The sequence below is a fragment of the Lissotriton helveticus genome, chromosome 2_2 (assembly GCF_964261635.1).
Source record: "Lissotriton helveticus chromosome 2_2, aLisHel1.1, whole genome shotgun sequence".
Taxonomy (NCBI): domain Eukaryota; kingdom Metazoa; phylum Chordata; class Amphibia; order Caudata; family Salamandridae; genus Lissotriton; species Lissotriton helveticus.
Genome location: NC_136060.1, coordinates 72916950 through 72936818, shown reverse-complemented (window position 1 = coordinate 72936818; position 19869 = coordinate 72916950). Strand labels below are relative to the sequence as shown.

The window sequence follows — 19869 nt, the reverse complement described above, 5'->3', positions numbered from 1 at the left end:
AAGACATCCCAGAGTTTAGTTCGTGGGACCAAGTCAAACGCAGATTTTAAATCTACGAATGCTGCAAAGATCATGCCCTTTCCTATCTGGACCTCCTTCCAGTAAAGCATGGCAAATCTAAAGGCTTGATCCAATGTCCCCATGTGGAATCGGAACCCAGGTTGTAACGGCGAAAGTATACATTCTTCATCCATCCACAGCTGAATCCTACCCAAAATTACTCTTGCTACAACCTTTTGGAGGGCGTCGATAAGACTTATAGGTCTGTAATTGGCCGGGGCAGAGCGGTTACCCATCTTATAAATAGGGATGATTTCCGCCCCGCACCAAGAGGCTGGGATCGGCGCACCCCCAGCTATCCCATTAATAAGGTTGGTAATGTAGGGGATCCACAGGTCAGGGTCTTCTTTGAACAGATCCGCCGGGATACAGTCGGGCCCCGGAGCCTTACCACTGGGAATGGCCTTCACAACTACCTCAATCTCTTTGGTATTAAAGAGCAGAGGCGGCTCTGGAAGTGTGGGTACGGGATCGAGAGCCTCGTGTGGTTACTATTCTTGAATTGGGCTTCAAAGAACTCAACCCAACAATGGGGCTCTACATTATTATTTGGGATTGTTGAAAATTGCCCGTTACCCCATTTAACCAATTACCAGAAGCGGGTCATGTTTCTGCCTTTACATGCTGTCAAAAGGTCCTGCCAGCGATTCTCATCCCAATCCCTTTTGGCCTTTTTCAAGGAAGATTTATAAGCTATGCGGGATAGTTTAATGGTACTATGATTCCTTGCCTTAATTGCTACCACCAACTCTTTGTGGGCGGCTTTACACGACGCATTGTACCATGAATTGGGTTTCAGAGTGAAAGGCTTTTTTAATAGGCTTGATATTGATGAAATCATTTTTAAGGGATAAAAAAAGGTAATTATGGACCATTAATAAGTGGGCATTACAGTCCTCCTGGTTTGTAAGTCTATTATGTTTCTTTAATGCCCCCGCAACAAGGGCCCTGATCTCACACACTTTCTTTTCGTCGAGAGCGACCTTGGCCCAACGTACCCTCCTCGTATCATTGGCCACTATTACTTGGTTCAGGCCTGTCTCAGCTATGGATTCACAAGGGGTAGAGAAGCTCGAATCCTTCAGAGAAAGGACCAGCGGATTATGGTCACTCTCGGGGCGACTTTGGACGACCATATCTTTAACTAAGTGCCAAGACTCTACTTTCATTAAGATGTAGTCGATTCTGCTTTTGGATCGGCCATTGTCGAAAGTCACCTGTCCCTCAGCATCAGACCCTGTTCTACCATTTGTTGCCCTTAAACCCCATTCCAGGCATAATCCTTTTAATTGGAGGGCTGCTTCTGTCCATTTTTTGATGGGGGGGGGGGGGGGAGATTCAGCTGGGGGATGCCCCAAGTTTCATCAACCTCTGTGCCGAGTCTACTATCTTCACTGTCCAAAGGCTCAAAGCAGGTATTAAAATCTCCCACAATAAGAAGATTGTCATTTAGGGGCCCTTCGGCCAGGAGTGTCTCTAAGGTGGAAATAACCTGTGAGGATCTCCCTCCTGGGAGGCCTCTAGCATATACATTGTACAGGAGTAAGTCAAGACCTTTAACGGATTTGACTCTGATGGCTTGTATATCTGGACTGTCCAGTACTAGCTACTCTACAGTAAAATACAACATTTTCAGTAGAACCTTCCTACACATCCCACCATTATTAAAGCACGGTTCAACTATGAAACAGAAATTATAACAATCATACGTCTTAACGGAAGGTGGGGTACAATCCAAGGAAGACCAATAAATGATGTTTCTGTTTCTAAGGATAACTCAGTCAATTGTTTTTAAACCTAGCGTTATCCAAGACCTTAGTGTTTACAAAAATATAGATGACATACTTATATAGATGGCCTATCAGCCAGCCCTCTTCATTCATTGGTCTACTTTACTATCATTCACGCTGCTTCCGCTCATCACAACATATATCATGGCGCAATGAGTCATCCCACTTCAGCCATTTGTACAATATTGGTACATTGCTCAGTTAGTGTTGGCATTCAGCTGAAGAAAAATCTTGTCACTCACACAGAAAGTAGTCCCCTCCGGTGACAGGAAAATGAGGGCAGTTGGGGCTTTTTTCTTTTTAAAGTTTCTGTAGGCCTGGGAACTCTCTACACACTGCTATCGGCCCTCGGCTCCGCCTGCGGAGCGCTCCATCCTGCCATTTTAAGAACTGGCTTGTAATCCACTATAAGATGACTGTCCTTGAACAAAACTGGTGCACATTTACTCACATAGGTGGCCATTTTTGCGAATGGGATTCACAAACCATTCACAGATGGCCTCCCTACTTGGTGCATGTATGGCATATGCATGCATAGGTGCCCACCTTAGTATGAGCTTCGATCCCTTTTAATAATGGGTTCCCATGCATAGAGCGACATCTTAGAATGACTTTGGTAAGCTTTCTATAAATATCCATATACTTTTTTGTTGCCCTCAAGTGCGCACACAGGCAGCCATTTTATTTTCAAACGTTTTATGATAATGATTACAAAAAGGTTTAAAAAAACATTCACTGGCAATGCCAATAGGTGGGCAGCCAATGCCAGACCTACAGGCTTTCCTAATGTTGGTTTTCCTTTGAGAGGACACATGAGGCATGAGGGTGGATGGGAAGAAGCACCTGGGTATTCAGGTGTCAGCCAAAGCGGAAGAGGGAAGCACTCACAGAGCATCTGTTAATATCACAGGTTTAGAAGCTGCCATAATTACAGTGATTAAAGCTTCAATGTTTTTGGGGCAGACAAATGTCTATGCGAGAGCTATTGGCTTTCTCAATGTCTTTTAGCCATGTTGTACAGCAGCACGGCAGCTGTGCAGCATGGCTGAAATTTAGAAAAAAGAGCTTTGATGCAGCCTGCGCTGGCCGTGTCATACCGCTTTTTTTTCCTGACAGGAGGGGTGGGCGAAGGAACAAAACTTGGGAGAGATAGGGCAAGCAATACAACACAGGTGGAGTTGGGTTAAGCAACACAAAGCGGGAGGGACATGCAAGCAACACAATGTGGGAGTGTGTGGGGGAACAGGGCAACCAACACAATGCGGTCAAGTGGATAGGGGCTAGAGAAAGCAACAAAATGCAGGATGGGAGGGGGATGGGGATGGGGGGCAAGCAACAATACAGGATAGGAATGGGGCCAATACAGACGGCAGGAGGAGGGCAAGCAACATGAGGGACAGCAGGAGGAGGGCGGCACCGGACAAGGAAAAGGATGGATAGAAAAAGGGGAGAAGAGGAAGCAAGCAATATAACAGACAGCGGGAGTCACACGCAACATGAAGGGCAGCAAGAGGACAGTGGGAGGGGCAAGGGAGGGAGGAGGGTGAGAGGGGATAAGCACCACACACTCTTACAGAGAGTTTCCAGAATAGGACACGCATTGGCAAAGCTAATAGATCTTGCCTATCCAAGAGCTATTGCCTTTGCCAATGTGTTTTAGCCATACTACACAGCAGCATGGCTATAAGTAAAGTTAGAATAAAAGCGATACGATGTGGCTAGCACTGGATGGAATGGGCTATCAAGGACAGGAGTAGAGGTGACACAAAGTTCTTGGATGCATTTCATTTAGTTTTTCTGGCGGCTGAACAGAAGTAAAAACAAGCATTTAATGCAATAGGTCTCGCATTTGTGAGAGTTTGAGCTATTGGCATTGAAAATGACAATGGCTTTTATGTATGTGTTTTAAAAACTTGCAAGCGGTCGTAAACAGGCACTTTTCTACTTATAGTCGTTGCTTATGAGAACCAAGGCTGGCAGTAACTGGGCCTCGTTTACTGCCAGACTTGCTTGTCATACGCAAGGACTACAAGTACAAAGTGCTTATTTACACACTGCTTTCAGGTTTTCAAAACACATAAATAAAAGGTATTGTCATTTACAATGACAATAGCTCAAACTCTCGCAAATGCGAGATCTATTGCATTGCAAATGCTTGTTATTCATTGACTTTTGCATCTTTGGTTTATTCCTCCCCTGGAGCATATCCTCTTAACATCTCTGACTGGCTGTTTTCTATCCTTCCACCGTTTACCTTTAGGTAACTACTTTTTTTTGCTTTTTGCTTATGCACTCCCTCGGTGTTCTTGTGTTTTTTTTTACTGCTCCCTCCATGTGTGTTTTCCCCTCTTTCCAATACCATCCTCTCTGCACTCCCTGTTGCTGTCTCCCTCCTGTTACAAGCTCTCTCGTTTGTTTCTCCCACTTGCCCATTCCCCTGCCTCCTCAACACTCCAAATCGCTTTCCCTCCGCGTGCTTCACCCTCTGCCCCTATTGTTGCTCCCCTTCGTGTTCGGTTTACGCCTGTTGGCGATGCTATGCAGCATTCGCATAACCAATAGGTCCCAAAGGTGAGACCTATTTGCTTTGCCAATGCTTGTTCACTGTGAATTTCATGCACCAATGAGCATCCTTTTCAGCTTGCAAATGTGGCTTGCTTTAGTGCCTTCAGGCTTGCAATTGTAGGTTTGTGGAGGCAGCTACTGCAGTTTTGGAACAGTTTTTTTATATGGAAAACATAAAGGCAGCCCCACGGTTGAAAGCTTTGTCCTAGTCGTCCTTATATTATGTAGTGCGGGGGAGGGGAGTAAAATCTGTACAAAGTAAGACACCACTTATTCGAGCGGCTGAAACCGAGATGAATCTGGAACAAGTTGAATGAATAAAGTGTTTTCCATTTAAAAAATAAAAAAGGTTAAGTTGGGCGCTTTCGCTATTCTGTATTCTTATCGTGCAGCGCTAGACTACTTAGTACTTGCGTTTAAAGTAAAGCAGGGATAGGAATATGCACTTGAAAAACATTGAATGAGAGTGTCGCTTATTAAGTGCAAGCTACCGTTACACATTCAGTTTCAATGTGGTCAAAATGTACAGTTTCTATAAGGGCAGCAAACGTCACCTAGGACTTCTAACTTGGGGCCCCCGGTCCTGGTTTTATAGAGAAGTCATTTACAAAATATACTTACAAAGTTTAGGTAAGGATTAAACACGCTCAGTATTGCATACTTTGGCTTTCATTTGTACTTTTAACTAAAACATTTGTATGAATCACATGCATTTGATCAGCCCTCCGATCTGGTCTTCAGTTGTGCGCACACACTTGACCAGACATCCGTGACATGCTTTCTGTTCCATTAAATATTAGGTTATCCCGAGGCAATATTATTATTGTGACTAACATTAAGATGTGTTTACAGGCAGTCTTTATCCATTTGGTTTCCATCACATTATTACTAAACATTGCCAAAACAGGCAACTGTTGGCACGGCCCATTATGCAGTATGCGGTAATACGTTTCATGTGATGTTTATTAAAGGCGAGCCTGGATAGATCACAAAAACCAAACCGTAACACCAAAGGGATGCAGCCATAGCTGAATCTATCGCTGCGGTTGCACGCATCCACATGACTTTCACAGTCCAGGACTTTGGGATACTGATTGTCTACAAGTGAGGGACATGATTGTCAACATATATTGAACTCCGTAACATTTGTGATAAAGTGATTTGTGAACAACGAATTTAGAATGGCAACCGGGAGAACGACTACGTATAATCTTCTATAGTAAAGAAGACTGCTATAATACGAATGCACAGCAAAGATACGCGCGCACCAAAGAGGAGAGGTGGCGAGGGAGCGGGCAGCGGCAGCGAGGCGAACACGCGCTGCTGCGCATGCTAGACACGGACGGCAATGGGCGGAGCAAAGGTGGCACATGCACCCGCCTTTGCCCAATTGCGTGCCTTTTTAAAAAAATAAAAAACGCGCGAAACCCAATGGCTGCTGGCAAAAGCAAAACCACATGCATGAGCGTGTGGTCAGCTTTCAAAACCCCCTATATAAGGTCTCGTGCTGCACGTGCACTGCTGCGCACTGCAACGCTAGGCGCAAGACCTAAAAATTCAAAAAGGCATGTATGCTGATAGATAAATAAGATTGCAGTGGTGATGGTTGTTGTTACATTTTCAGAGACTCATTTACTTGTTGAGACCTATATATTTAGCGCTGTCCTTGTCAAATACATTACTGCAAATGGCTATGGTAAAGTGTGCCCAGTATAACGAGATTACATAAACACAATGCTGCCTTGCTCATTTCAGCTTTGCTACCTGGTGTATATAATTCATTAGGACATGGCATTTACTCATTTTGATAGGCAACTTTAATTGTACAGGGCACACTACTATTTATTTAAATATTTTGCGTTTTTATACCCAATCAACCATCGGTGTGCTGTATGTTTGAACAGGGAGCATGACAGTGTTACAAGCATGTACAGACAAAAATATGTAACACAATAAGTCTTCATTCAGTTATTATACTTTGCAAGCCAGCATTTCTCTTCTTTGGTCACATTATAAATATTGTTCAGTTAACGTCCAGAGACTATTGACTTTGTCAAGTGTGTCACCTACAGATTAGCAATGTTACAGAAAAGGCTGCATTCTGTGACTTGTAGTTTCGCTTTTAAAATTGTATATGGGCTTAATTGCAATGTTGAGAGAAAATGATTTTAGATTTGCTTTAGTGACATGATTTTGCATCTTTTGAAGCAACTTAAATATTTACGTTATAATGTGGATTAAATGGCCCTAAATGCCTGTTATTTACTGTAGATAGGTTTTGTTTGGTTATGTGTGGTGCAGGGCAACTCAGCTCTGCCAAAAGCAGCATCAGGGAGAACGAATTTGATTTAAGATACTAGAGGCCAGATGTACGACCGGTTTTTGCGGTTGCAGAGGGGCATTTTGCCCTTTTGCAACGGCAACAACCAGTAGCACAATGTACCAACCCTATTTTGCGAGTCGCTAATGTAACAGCGACTTGCAAAATAGGGTTAGCGACTCGCTATTAGGAAGAGGCGTTCCAAAGGCGTACCTTGCTAATAGAGACCATGAACCCTATGTAAGAATGATTTTGGAAACGCATTTGTGGTTGCAAAACACTCGCAGTTTACCACCCTCTTCAAGAGGGTGGTAAACCATTCGCAAACGGGATGGGGACCCCTTCTCTTTTGTGAATAGGTGCGCAAACATTTTTTAGGAGCAGGTAGTGCTCCCAGGGACCACTACCTGCCCTTAAAAAACAAACAAATACGTTTCATTTCTTATTTTTTATTTTTTTTAAATGCATCCAGTTTTCCTTCAAGGAAAACGGGCTGCATTTTTTTTAAACCGCTTTATTGACAAAGCAGTCCCAGACATTGTGGTCTGCTGACCCTAGCAGGCAACCATCCCTGGGAGTGCGAACCATTCCCAATAGGGTCGCAAATTGAGACAGCCTCATTAATATGATTGAGGCATGCAATTTGTGACCCCATTGGGAATAGCAAACAGTGTCTCTGAGACTGTTGTACATTGATGTTTGCGACTGCAAATTGTGACTCGCAATTTGTGAGTCGCAAACATCAATGGTTGTACATATGGCCCCAAATTTAATATACGCAACTCTAAGTAATCAAGAAAAATAAACCTTGCATTCTCTCCCTTTATCCTGAAGGGGTAACTGGCCTCTTCCACTATACCCACTGACCATTCACATCACCTGCCTCATGACATTAATGTAGCGCCATGATTTACGGTAAAGTGACATCACCTGCAATAGTGGGGAAAGGATGACAAGGAAAGCTTTGTGGCTCTAATGATCAGAGTTGTTAAAAATATGAAAATACTCAAAACCAGTACAAGTACAACAAAATGAAGCACAGAAAACCAGGCAAAAGAAAAACAGAAAATTGGAAAGTCGACATTCTTTTTTCAGTGATTTACACATCCACTTCAAAGTCATCCAGTTTTGAGAGACTTTGGCCTATACATGAGCTTTGCTGCACAAGGAGTGGAATAGGAACACATTTAGCTGCACTTTATGTTAGGAAACCCATTGCGGTCTCTGGTACAGGGAGGGACCGACGGCCAAGCAAGCAAATGGGAACAGACTTTGCTGCGATCGAGGTTAGGAAACCCGATAGGGTCTCAGTGATGGGCAAGCAAGGATGGAGGAAGGGGCTGACGGTATGTGGGTAAGCAAGGACGGGTGTAGGTGGTGGGGGAAAGGGAGAGCACATGAAGAAATGGTGGATGGAAGGGGAAAGCAGTAACACGGTTACAAAATAGTACCTCAATCAAGGACAGAGACGCACATCAAGAGAAATCAATCTGTGGTTCGTCCATGCACAAGAGAAGAACCAGGAAATGACAACTGTCACATGCTGGTCAATTAGGGGGCAGCCAAGCAGAGTGACATTAAAGCCAATGAATGGTAAGCAAAGGATGGTCTCCAAGCCCTTTATCGTAAACAATAGTGTCTCGCAAGCACGAAGCTGTCCCAGGCTCGACCTAAAAAAAAAGTAGCTCTGAAATTGCGAACAGTGGAAGGACACTGAGCAAGGACATAGTACTTAATCCATGCTTCAGGTGAGGGCCAAACACAGGAAGAGGAATTCAAGCCAGCACAAGCCGACCAAAGAGGAACAAGCAAATGAGAGTGAGGAAGTGGTAAGCAATGTGTAGGCTCGAAGCCAACTGTGAGTAAACAGGTCTGCTATGTGCTGTCTGAGGAAAGGTCTAAAAATTGCCTTTATACAAACTATGCCTGTAGAACGGAGAATGCGAAAGTAGAGGTCGCCGTGAGTTCCTCCTTACTAAAAAAAAAAAAAGGAATATGGAAAAAATTACAATAACCACACACCCCTTTGAAAAAATAAGTAACAACTATTAAAACAATCATTAATAATACTGAAAATAGGGCAGTATTAATATTACCCCAATACAATGATAAGAATAGCACTATAATAGCGTTGCAGGTAGAGTATGAATATCAATCTGCAGGTCTGCAGAACTTTGAAATGTACAACCCAGTACTTCTCTTCACAACTGCAGTACTATAAATGTAGAGAAGCCATGTTTTTCTGAATGACTGAAATGCCTGAAATTATAGTACTGCCCTACAAGACTGCCAAAGCTGAAATATATGCAAAACAACACTGTTTTGTGGGCGTACTATGCAGGGCAGATTTTTTTTTAATTACTGAGTCAAGAACAATATCAATAGCAGCTGTAACATAATACTGCAGGACTGAAAGTTTTTCATTAGGACAGTAACTGCACTACTACTTCTGCACTACTTGAGTTCATTGATTGAGGCAATTCTGATGCTTATCTTCTGAGCTTCACTGCCTTGAATCGCATATTTACCCAAATTGTGTGGGGCTATTAATATCGTTTATGGAACTACACGAGAAGCATGCACTTCTGGTGCTGTAACATTTTGTGTCTACAAGTTAACCTTCAATTAGTGAGAGAGGGGGAACAAATAAAAGAGAAGGGAAGAAAGTAGCTTGCACTGTTGCCAAGTGTTGAACCTTTCATTGGTTTGATGTTGCCCTATTTCTACCTTCTGTGCAAGAGAAATCTGCACTACTGTTGGTTGCACTGAACGTTTTCCTTGCATCAGAGGGTTTGTTCTGCTGTTGTTTATATTATCCCTACCTTTGTGTTACTGAAGTTTGCACATCTACTTCGTGTGCCAAAGGTCTCAAATTACCATGTTAAAGAGGAAGAATGTACTTTCTATTCCACTGGTGAGTCTGTTTTGTCAAGTCATATTTTTTCACATTCAATGGAAACGTCAGCTTGAGCTGTGTTTCCAGATCTCTTGAAACTTATACGTAACAATAAATATTGTAACAGTACATATACATACACAAGGGGGCTTCGGGTCAGCTTCATTAAGTCATTATATATGGGTAAAATACATTTTTAGATGTGCTGCCAGATATCATGAAATATAACAGTATATAAAATAATGATACAGAGACTTAAATATAGGACTTTAAGACATCCTCTTTCCGCCACTGATCTTTTCAAGTTTCATTCATATTCTGGTTCAGTCCAAAGTGATTTCATATCTCTTACGTGCGCGAATGCCCATGGGTGTCTTGGTGCTAGATATTTGTGCATTCATGAGCATACATAGGGCGATTAATAAGTCAACCCTTTCAGACAGAGCTTTGATGTCAGTGGTATTCACGTCATTGGGCCATGGCCACAACAGTAATTGGGTATTTGGAGAGGTCATGGATTGTGAGTGACAGCATATCACCTGTTGCACTCAGTTCTTATCTTAGGTCTCGCCTACCGGACAGCTTCTGTAGGCAAAAGCTTCTTGTGGACAATACCAACAAGCATTGGAAATGCAATAGGTCTCGCAGCATTAGAGTTAGTGCTTTTAGAATTGTTTATGGGTTTTTGTGTAAATCTTTAGCATTTTTGTTTCCTGTAGCCAATGCTAAAGAATTAAAAAAAAAAGCCATAAACATTTCTAAAAGCCCGAGCATCGCTGGTGCCATCGCACTAAAGAATATAACAGCTACGGTTGCCAATGGCCCATTTAAAAAGATAGCAAGCAGTCCTGCTGAGAAGTACTAAGCACAATCGTATTCAAAGCAAACAATCACGATAACACGAGAGTGGCTTTCACTTCCACCATAGTGAATGACATATATAAGATAAGGATGATAAATAACCACACGGCCATTCAATCCCAGGAGAGACTCTCCCAGCTGACACCGACAGCAAGAGCAGGTACATTCTTCATAGACAACACAGCTTCATATTCAGATTACAAATACGTTTCTGTATGAGCACCAAAGCAGAGTTAAGGCTGAGGGCTGGTTCTTCGTGCACACTTATATCCCTATCCACATGACAAACCCCTCGAATCAGCCGGCATGGCTCCCGATAAGGGCCTTCCTTACCTGCCGTTCCCGACAGAAGATTTCAAACATCCTTTTGCCGCTATCATCTATAGTTAATACGTGAAACCGAAGTAAAGGTTTAAAATTGTTTTGACAAGCAAAAGAGAAATAAAACCATACGGGCATTTGAGGCTGTACTTCACAGAGAGTCCTGTGATTGGTCAGCAACATTGGCCCGCCTCGAAATAGACCGCCCATCCATCCACTAAAAAGTCTGCTGCACCGGAAGATGCTGCTCCTGACAGCGCACCGGAAGTAACCTCTTTGCTGCTCTGGAAGATAAGGAATAACCCACACGTGAGCAGTCCACGCAGCCGGTTGTGAAGGAGGGGCGCGCGAGTGGATTGTTGCTACAGCGAAAGCTGAGCTCGAGGACGATGAGAGCAAGCAGACTCCGTAGCAGGGGTTGTTCGGTGTTAGGGAGTGGGCTTGTTATTCTTCGTGTGGAAACAGAGCACACTGAGAACAGGTCCGCCCTCCCACAATGCGACGAGTTTAACGTGGGTGGGGGAGTACCTTGGGAAGGGGACCGTGCTTGGAGTCTGCTGCTTTGTTAGGCGCGACTTTAACCTAGTCGAAGAGCTCACTTCATTGAATTTTAATTAGGGTGACCCGTTTATGTAACGCATGTAATCCTAAATCCTTATGTTTTTATTGTGCCTCTGTGTTTGATGTAAAGTACTCCTGCATCTACACTGGGATAAGTGGACTCAGCTAGCGGCAGGCAGGCAGGGGAGGAGGGGGGAGGAGAGTAGGGGAGGCACGGCCTAGCGGCCGTGCAATCAAGTAGTGAGGGGGCGGAGCTGGGGGAGGCTGTGGAAGAGAGTAGGCAAGGCGACACGGCGGGAGGGGGCGGAGCGGGTAAACAAAGACGGACATGCACGCGCCCGTGACTTTTAAGGTCAATGCGCATGCGCATAAGCTTAATGCGCATGCGCATTGACCTTAAAAGTCACGGGCACTGCAAGGAATCGCCACGATTCCTTGCAGTGTGGATAAAGAGTGGATAACTCGCAATACTCTCGCCTTGCTCGATGCGCATGCGCATCGACAGGCGAGACCTAAAAATGTACAGTGGACATTACTGCTTTCCACAGGCTGTTTTTTTCCAAATTCATTTTCATGCTTCTTATTCAATGGCTTTACTTCTTCGTCATGTGTGTGTCCCTCCTTGGAGCATAGCCTATTTATAATCCGTTTTAGTGGCTGACTTTTACCCTTCCACTTGATTTAGGGCATATGCACAAAGGTTTACCTTATGCTTACTCCTACCCGTATTTATGCCTACTTCTAATCACTCCTACATATTCTTACTGATGTCTACTCTTACTCCTATTTTTATTCTTATTTCTTATTCTACACGTTTATTCCTACTCTTACATTTATTACTCCTATTGAAGTCCTACGCACTCTTACTCCTACACTAATCTCCATTTACACATACATACATACTCCTCGTACTACACCCAACTTTCACTCCTACATATGCCTCCTGTAACTTCTGATCTTACTTCTTAACCCTCCTATTTATGCACATGCACTCCTATTTACATTAATCCACCACTCTCCATATGTCCATCATCCACCCTTACCAAGGCATGTATCCATCCAGCAACAATCAAGCATTCATCCGTTAACCCAAACTTGTCCCAGCCAGCTATACAAACACACCCTTTCATCTTTGGACTCATCCATTATCATGTAGACGCACAGGCAATCAACTATACCTCTATACAACCACTCTACTATTAATCTATCTATACTCCCAAGCAACTGTATTTGTACAGAGAAGGCAGCTTGTGAGGAAAGTCTGCACTATTGAATACCTCTGCTGTACATCTAAATTATGTTTCAAAAAGGATTGTGTATACCACAGAGAAGTGGATTAAACCTTCTCAATAGAGTAAAAGTATGCTCTAACCCCATATCAATTAAATCTTTGGCCAACATTTTTTATTTGATTGGGTACTTTGTGTAGCTCAATTTAGCCCAGAAGTGTAACAGAACATTCACTTTGCACAAGGTTACATGGTGGTGTGTTCCAGTGACATGAGTGGAGAATGCCAACAAATGGTAGCACTCTGGTATTAGAAGTATAGCAAACCGGGGGAGGAGCTTGCCTGGCTCCAAGATGCCGCAAGCTAGAGTCGCTCCACCCATAACGGCCAGCTATTCTCCAGTATCCGGATTAAATACCTGCATCCTCGCCACAAAATCAAGGCACTGAGATGCGTGACAAAGCAGAGCCTCTGGGGCCGGTTGCAAGGTCCTGTGGTTCCTCGAAATAGCTGCGGCCGAATTGGGGCCTCCGAGCTGCAAGCTCGGCGTCACTGGCCCGGGGACTGTGGTGAGCGGCCTGTCGGTGCACTGTGTCCTGGACATCGCCGTGTGAAGGGGGCTGCTCGCCTGCTTGGTCCTGCAGCGGCTGCCCGTGGGCGGATAGCTCCGACGGCGCCTGTTCGAGACAAGGAAGTCGCAGAGGCAAAACGACCAGGAAAAAAACGCCTCTGAGTAGGGCTCGGATGCTGGCGACCCTCCCCAGGACTCAGACCGAAAGCAAACAATGGCCACCATGCAGCATAGTCAGAATAAGATAGACAGTAAAAGTGATACATTATCCTTTAAGGTGGACAGGATGTTCGAAAGGCTAGACAAACATGCGGAGCGCCTCAACACTGTTGAAAAACGAGTCTCTAATGCAGAAGATACCCTAAAGTGCACATCTCGTTCGCATCCCACCATCAAGAAACAATAACAGATTGTCCAGGACAAGGCAGAGGACTTGGAAGCCCACTCGCGGTGGAATAATAGGCATTGTGGAGTCCACAAACATCGCCAACATGCAGAGCTTTGTAGAGCAGCTACTTAACACATTGCGGGGAAGAGACTGTTTCTCTGCCATCTTCTTGGTCGAGTGGGCACACCGAACAATGGCTCGTAGATCGATCCTTGGGGCGCCACCGCACCTCATTACAGCCAGGCTTCTCAACTATAAAGATCGAGAAAGCGCTCTGCGCAAAGCCAGAGAATTGCAGGATCTTCAATACAAGGGGATGACAGTGTCCCTCTATCCAGATTTTACACAGCACGTGCAGGATGCAAAGCTTCTCTTTGTGCGCTGCAATTGGACTACAACATGTTGTATCCAACCAAGTTACAACTTACAGCTGGTGGAAAGTCACACATCTTTACAGACCTGTCTCAAGTGTTGCACTTTATTAAACGTAGGGACACTGGCTGCTCAAAGAAGAGCCCTTGGTCAGGCAGTGAGGACGAGACCTCACATGGAAAAGGATAAGGCATCAATGCACTCAGTAGGGTTTGGGATCTCCACAACATAGATCCCCTTGGCAGTCTTGTGGGCCCACCTGCTGCTTCGAGAGATCACTCTAGTTGGCTGGGGTTGCCGACCAGCAGACAACTCCGCCGCTGGTCTCTTACAAACACCTGACAATGCATTCCACGCAAAACAATGCATGGTAATTTGCAAGTTATACAGCGTTTTGTACTTTTCCCTTGACATTCACTGCAACAGACCTCCTTGCTATAGATGTTTCTTGGAGAGCTATATGTGTAGGAGGTTGCATCTAAAGGTATTGTTTGGCGAGGATACCTATTATAAGTTTTATTATTCTTATTACAAGAGTCGCTATGCCGGTCGGCTCAAGTGGGTATTTGAGTCAGTTGACATCTACCCCACAGTGTGCTCCACACAGGGAGCGTTGTTGGGTCGCATTTGGTTTGGATATAACTCGTAACTTTTTAACCAAAGTACAAGAGCACTCAGGGGGAGGGAAAGGGTGGTTTTCGACTAAGCACAGTTGGGGTTTGCAAAGCGTGGGTGGGGGTGGGAGGTTGCTTGTTTGGCGAGACATGCATGATAATTGGTGGCTATGTAATTTTGTTTACGAGTTGGGCGTGATCATTATTGGCAGATGCCTCAGTTGGATACTGTTGTGAGCACGGAGTAGCTAGCAGCTTTTTCAGCAATGGATAGTACAGTGCATTTTTTTAACATGGAATATAAGGGGGTTTAATGATCACAGAAAGGACAGGAGGGTTGTAGCGTATCTAAAGAGGCATTCGATCGATGTGGCCCAATTACAAGAAACTCACCTGCCACCCCAGAGTAATATGTTGTCGTAAAACCTTCTTAGGGAGGGGTCAGTGAAGCAGGGTTTACGTCTCACACTAGAGGTGTACTAGTCTGGGTGAACCCAAGGTCAGGAATACTAACGCATGTAATGGAGACAGACCCAAATGGCAGATATGTTACTGTACGTTGCCAGAAAGATGGGTTAACTGTTAGGCTAGTGAATGTATATGGACCCAACTACGATGACCCGCACTTCTATCCTAGACTTGAAGTCAATCTGACGCGCGACAGGGATATCCCTCTAATACTGGGCGGGGATTTCAATTATGTTCTCCTAGACCCACTTCAAGATCGCTCCAAGGGACCCGCCCGCCATCGCTCTGCTGCCGCCAGGGCCATCCTGGACCTCATGGATGGCTTAGATCTGGTGGATGCTTGGAGGCAGCATTTCTCTGATGTTGCAGGTTTCACACACTTCTCCGCTCCCCATGACTTACACACTCGAATTGACTTTTGGCTTGTGACCAAAAGCCTGTTCCCACAGGTCGAGGCGTGCGCCCTCGACCCTTGTACTTACTTGGACCACACTCCTGTATAATTGGACATGAAGTACACCATTTAACAGGCCCGGCGTTTCTTTGGAGGCTTCCCCCTTACTCACTAATGGACCCTGTTTTTACTGCAGAAATCACAGAGGCAATAGAGGTTTTCTTCGGAAAAAAACATAGGGTCTGTAGACAGTTTCGCCACCATTTGGGAGGCATTTAAAGTTTATATTCGAGGGATGGTTATTTCTAAGCATGCAGGAGTGCTTCGGTCACTAAGGGACCGATTATCAAAATTGGAAAAAGTGATCACAGCCCTTGAGCAGGCTTTCCAAATCACAGGCGATGTAAACCTTTTGGGTGATATTAAGTAGTGCTTGAGGACTTCCAAGATACGGCAGACAGGGAAGTCAAACACCTTGGGAAATATGCCACGGTTAGGGTCTATGGGGAGAGGGAACGACCAGGTGCCACCTTAGCAGCCTTATTATGTCCCAAGCGGGAAGTGGACACTATCACAGAAATTCTAAATGAAAATGGCCTCCCTCTACACAAAAGAAAAGACATTTCAAATCAATTCCGTAGGTACTATTCCCAGCTCTACACCTCCCAGTCCCGCCAGAAGACAACGATATGCAAGATTATTTGGAGCACATCCAGATGACATGGCTAACAAATACTCAGACAGATCACGTTATGGCCCCACTCACTCCGGGCGAGGTTAAAGCAGTGATTAGGTCTATGCGCGCTGGTAGTGTCCCGGCATGGATGGGCTTAGTCTCATTCTACAGGGCCTTTAAGGACCAACTGGTCCCTCATCTAATGTCATTGTGCGAAAGCATGGCTCAGGCCGGAATAATGCCCCCTCTCGATGAGAGAGGCCTTGATAATCATGCTGTTGAAGGCAAGGAAGTTGCCTGAGGCATGTTCCTCTTACAGATTCCTGTCATTATTCAACGTTGACACCCAGATATCTGCCAAAATATTAGCCACTCGTTTAGCCCCACTGGTACCACCTGTGGTCCACCCGGAGCAAGCAGGATTTGTACCTGGTAGCAACCTCACCTTATATTTACAAACAATATTTGGTGCCATTCAAAGACTAAACCCGGGAGTCAAGGCCGCAGCAGTCTTTTTGGACGCCGAGAAGACGTTCGACTGTCGAGTGGGCGTTCATGATGGGGGTGTTAAGGAGAATTGGAGTGGGGGAAACCTATATCAAACTGGTTACAACACTATACACCCTGCCTCTGGCTGGGATACGACTGGGAAGGGTGGTCACGGCCCCTATAACTATCTCTAGAGGGACTCACCTGTGTAACTAACCACATACGTGTATTACAGGAAAGATCTAAAACGCCACCAGGTAAAGCTTAAAAAAAGCTATGGGAAGAATGCTCAAATGACTCTCAGCCACTGGTTACTGTGGTCCACATTCCATTGCATTGTTTTTCAGCTTGTCTGTGCAAATTCAGACAGGGCACAGAGTGAACATATTAATCAAATGTAGTTGAACTGAGTTTGATTGAATATAGAAAAAAAAGGAGGCCAAAATTGAGTGAAAGATACAGCTAGTCTAGATATAATATTTGTGTAATCTAAGTTGAATGCGAAACTGGTGCAGCGCACATTCACAATTTAGATTGTGGACTAATCTACTATTTCCAATTGCACCCCACATATTCAATGCTGAATAGGAAACTGGTGCGCGTACATTCACAATTTAGATTGTGGACTAATCTACTATTTCCAATTGCACCCCACATATTCAATGCCCAATTGACGTGAATGACGTCCCAATTGTAGATAGGTTACAACACCCAAGTTAAATAAAAAAGTTTATGAAAGTAAAACGCTGTCTGGGTGAGTACGGCGGCCGTCACAGCAAAGCAGCGAAAGGGAACATAAGGCAGTGCTCGCAACCCCCTTCAGAGAGGGGATTGCAAACATAAAGCAGGTCTTCTCTGCTTTTAAGTTGCAAATGAACAATGACACCGCAAATAACAAGATGTGAGGGGCAGGAGGTGGTGTTGGGGAATGGAACAGGGAGTTTAAGTGAATTGGAAGCAGCCCTGTGTGCCAGCGAGGAGAGAGCAGAAAGAAAAAGTAGTGCACCTGAACTAAAACATATGGCCGATAGTGAAAGAATCCATATTGAAGGGTTAATCTGCAGGACCGAACAAAACAGCCAAAAGGTGGGACAAACGTATACTATTCACCAGTGAAAACGAAGGGATTTGTAAAGGCAGACGAAAGAACCAATGGAAAGCGGTGGGCGTGTTCAAAGCCCATAGAAGTGAATACCACGTCTCGAAGACAGGGCATGGGCGCTTGCCTAGGCTTGACCTAAACAGGCCAGTCACCAGGTTTCTTGACCTGACACTTCTATTATCAAGCATGGGTTCATGCGCGCCTGGACGTCAAGGGCTCTCCCTGGGCCACTTGCCTGGACCTGATCAGCGTGGGTGACACTGGAGGCAATGGCCCTGCAGTCAGAAGAACTGTGGGGTATCTGAAAGTACCCAATCTCACAACAATAGAATGCTCTAATCGAGGCCTTCAAATCTAGGACAACTGCCTCCGACACCCCGTTAGGACCCAACTGGCACTCGCCTCCACTTAGTTCAGAACCTGCTTCCCCGAACAGCACTCTTGACCTGTTTACTGCCTCAGATGCCTCGCACATCACCCGCCAGTCCACTGCTATGAGCCTGACCCACTGCCTCCCCCTGATTCTGTTGCTTACCTGCATTATGGGTACTCTATTGGTACGATCTCTTCTCCTACGACGACAGATGCCCATGTGTGTGCCGTGTGGGACCAGCCACCCTTTTGCGTTACTCGTGTGCATTGTTTTGCTGTTCACATCCAACATACCTTTCTCTCGCCTTCTATAACAATGCACATGCATTTACCTTTGCTGCTTATGTTTCCTCTGGTCATGAAGCATGTCGTGAATCCTGTACATTGTTATATCACAGCTATTACTATAACAAACTCATGATTTGTACTGTTGCACTGTCGACTATGTCTTAGAAAACTCAATAAAACCAAATGTGTTTATTTTTAAAAAGGGAGGGTACTGACTAGATGAACGGGTATCGTCCTGTTTTTTTGCTTATGTGCAGTGCTTCCTTGTTCTGGTTGCCGGGTGGCAGTGTTTAACCAACATAACCAGTATTTTCATGTCAACCCCAGAAAAAACAGTGAAATCACAAAAAAGCCTGTTTTTTTGTCGCATTTATAAATATACTTACAACAGTTAATAAAGGAGTTACGGACTTAAATGTATTTTAGAGCTTTCTGAACTATACAACAGTTAATAAAGGAGTTACGGACTTAAATGCATTTTAGAGCTTTCTGAACTAATAGGAAATCACTATGAAACAAATGAATCACAATTGGAAGTTTCTATACACTCGTTTATTCAGGACCCAATGTCAGGCGCTTTCATAATCTCAATAAAGCCAGAACAAATAGGAGTTTCTTCGAGAAGGAAAACAGTCTAGGCTAAGAGGCTACTAAGGCGAACGAGATAAGAGTCTCCTACTGAGGCGCAGGTCAAAAAGCAGACATAATCTTGCACTTAGGGGGCTCTGAACAATCCCATACACACACTTACCGGGGGCACATCTTGAGCACCTGCACAGCTGAAGGCGAGGAGAACAAGCGCACACGGCAATAGAACCTTCATCCCTACAAGCACAGCAAAGAGCTTGGACAGTCAGTACACAGTAAAGTAACACCGAAACAACCCAGAAAACTCATGTGACTCACGACCCGCCCCGGAGAGATCACTTGACAGCGCCACTGAAAACACACCAGTGGAGATAGTATTTCAACACGGACACTGAAAACGGACTACAAGTACAGCTAAGCACAGCCTCTATGTTACTGTATACAAAGAGGCCATGTTGGAAGGAATATGTTTTATCCTCTATTTACTAAGATGCATCGAGAAAGTATATTTCCACTTACTAGTTTTAAAATATGGAGTAATTAAGTCTTTATTTCAGTTTTTTTATATGGCTGTAGTGAGCCGCCCACTCACTATACCCCGCCCCGATTCCGACGTAACGCGCCTCAAACTTTATAAAAGGGGTATTTGACCAGACGGTAGACACTGCATCTGATGTGTCGGATGTCAACATCGCGTCGCCTGTTAGCCTTTGCCCCGCGCAGCGCTACACAGGCTGAATAGGCTACACCTGCTGTAATTTTCATTTTGAATTAAATTAGCTCGAGAAAGCTTGACTGCTTGCATTACGGCTTTTTGATGTGGTCGTCTAGAGATTCAGGGGTGTTAAGTAAGCTCTTTGACTATGTAGCTGCCACACTCAGGGGCGGCTGGTGACATTTGAAAGTGGTGTGGCGTAAACTAATTTGCATATTGCACCGCAGTG

General features: G+C 44.6%; 1 protein-coding gene across 1 annotated transcript in view; it reads right to left on the bottom strand.

Moving 5' to 3' along the window:
* Positions 1–19315, bottom strand: part of ASAH1 (N-acylsphingosine amidohydrolase 1) — a 215134-nt gene extending 195819 nt beyond the window's left edge. The window contains exon 1 of the mRNA XM_078678102.1: positions 19089–19315. Within this exon, the coding sequence (XP_078534228.1) occupies positions 19089–19160 (72 nt within the window). The 5' untranslated portion in view covers positions 19161–19315. The remainder of the gene's footprint in view (positions 1–19088) is intronic.
* Between the last annotated feature and the right edge of the window lie 554 nt (positions 19316–19869).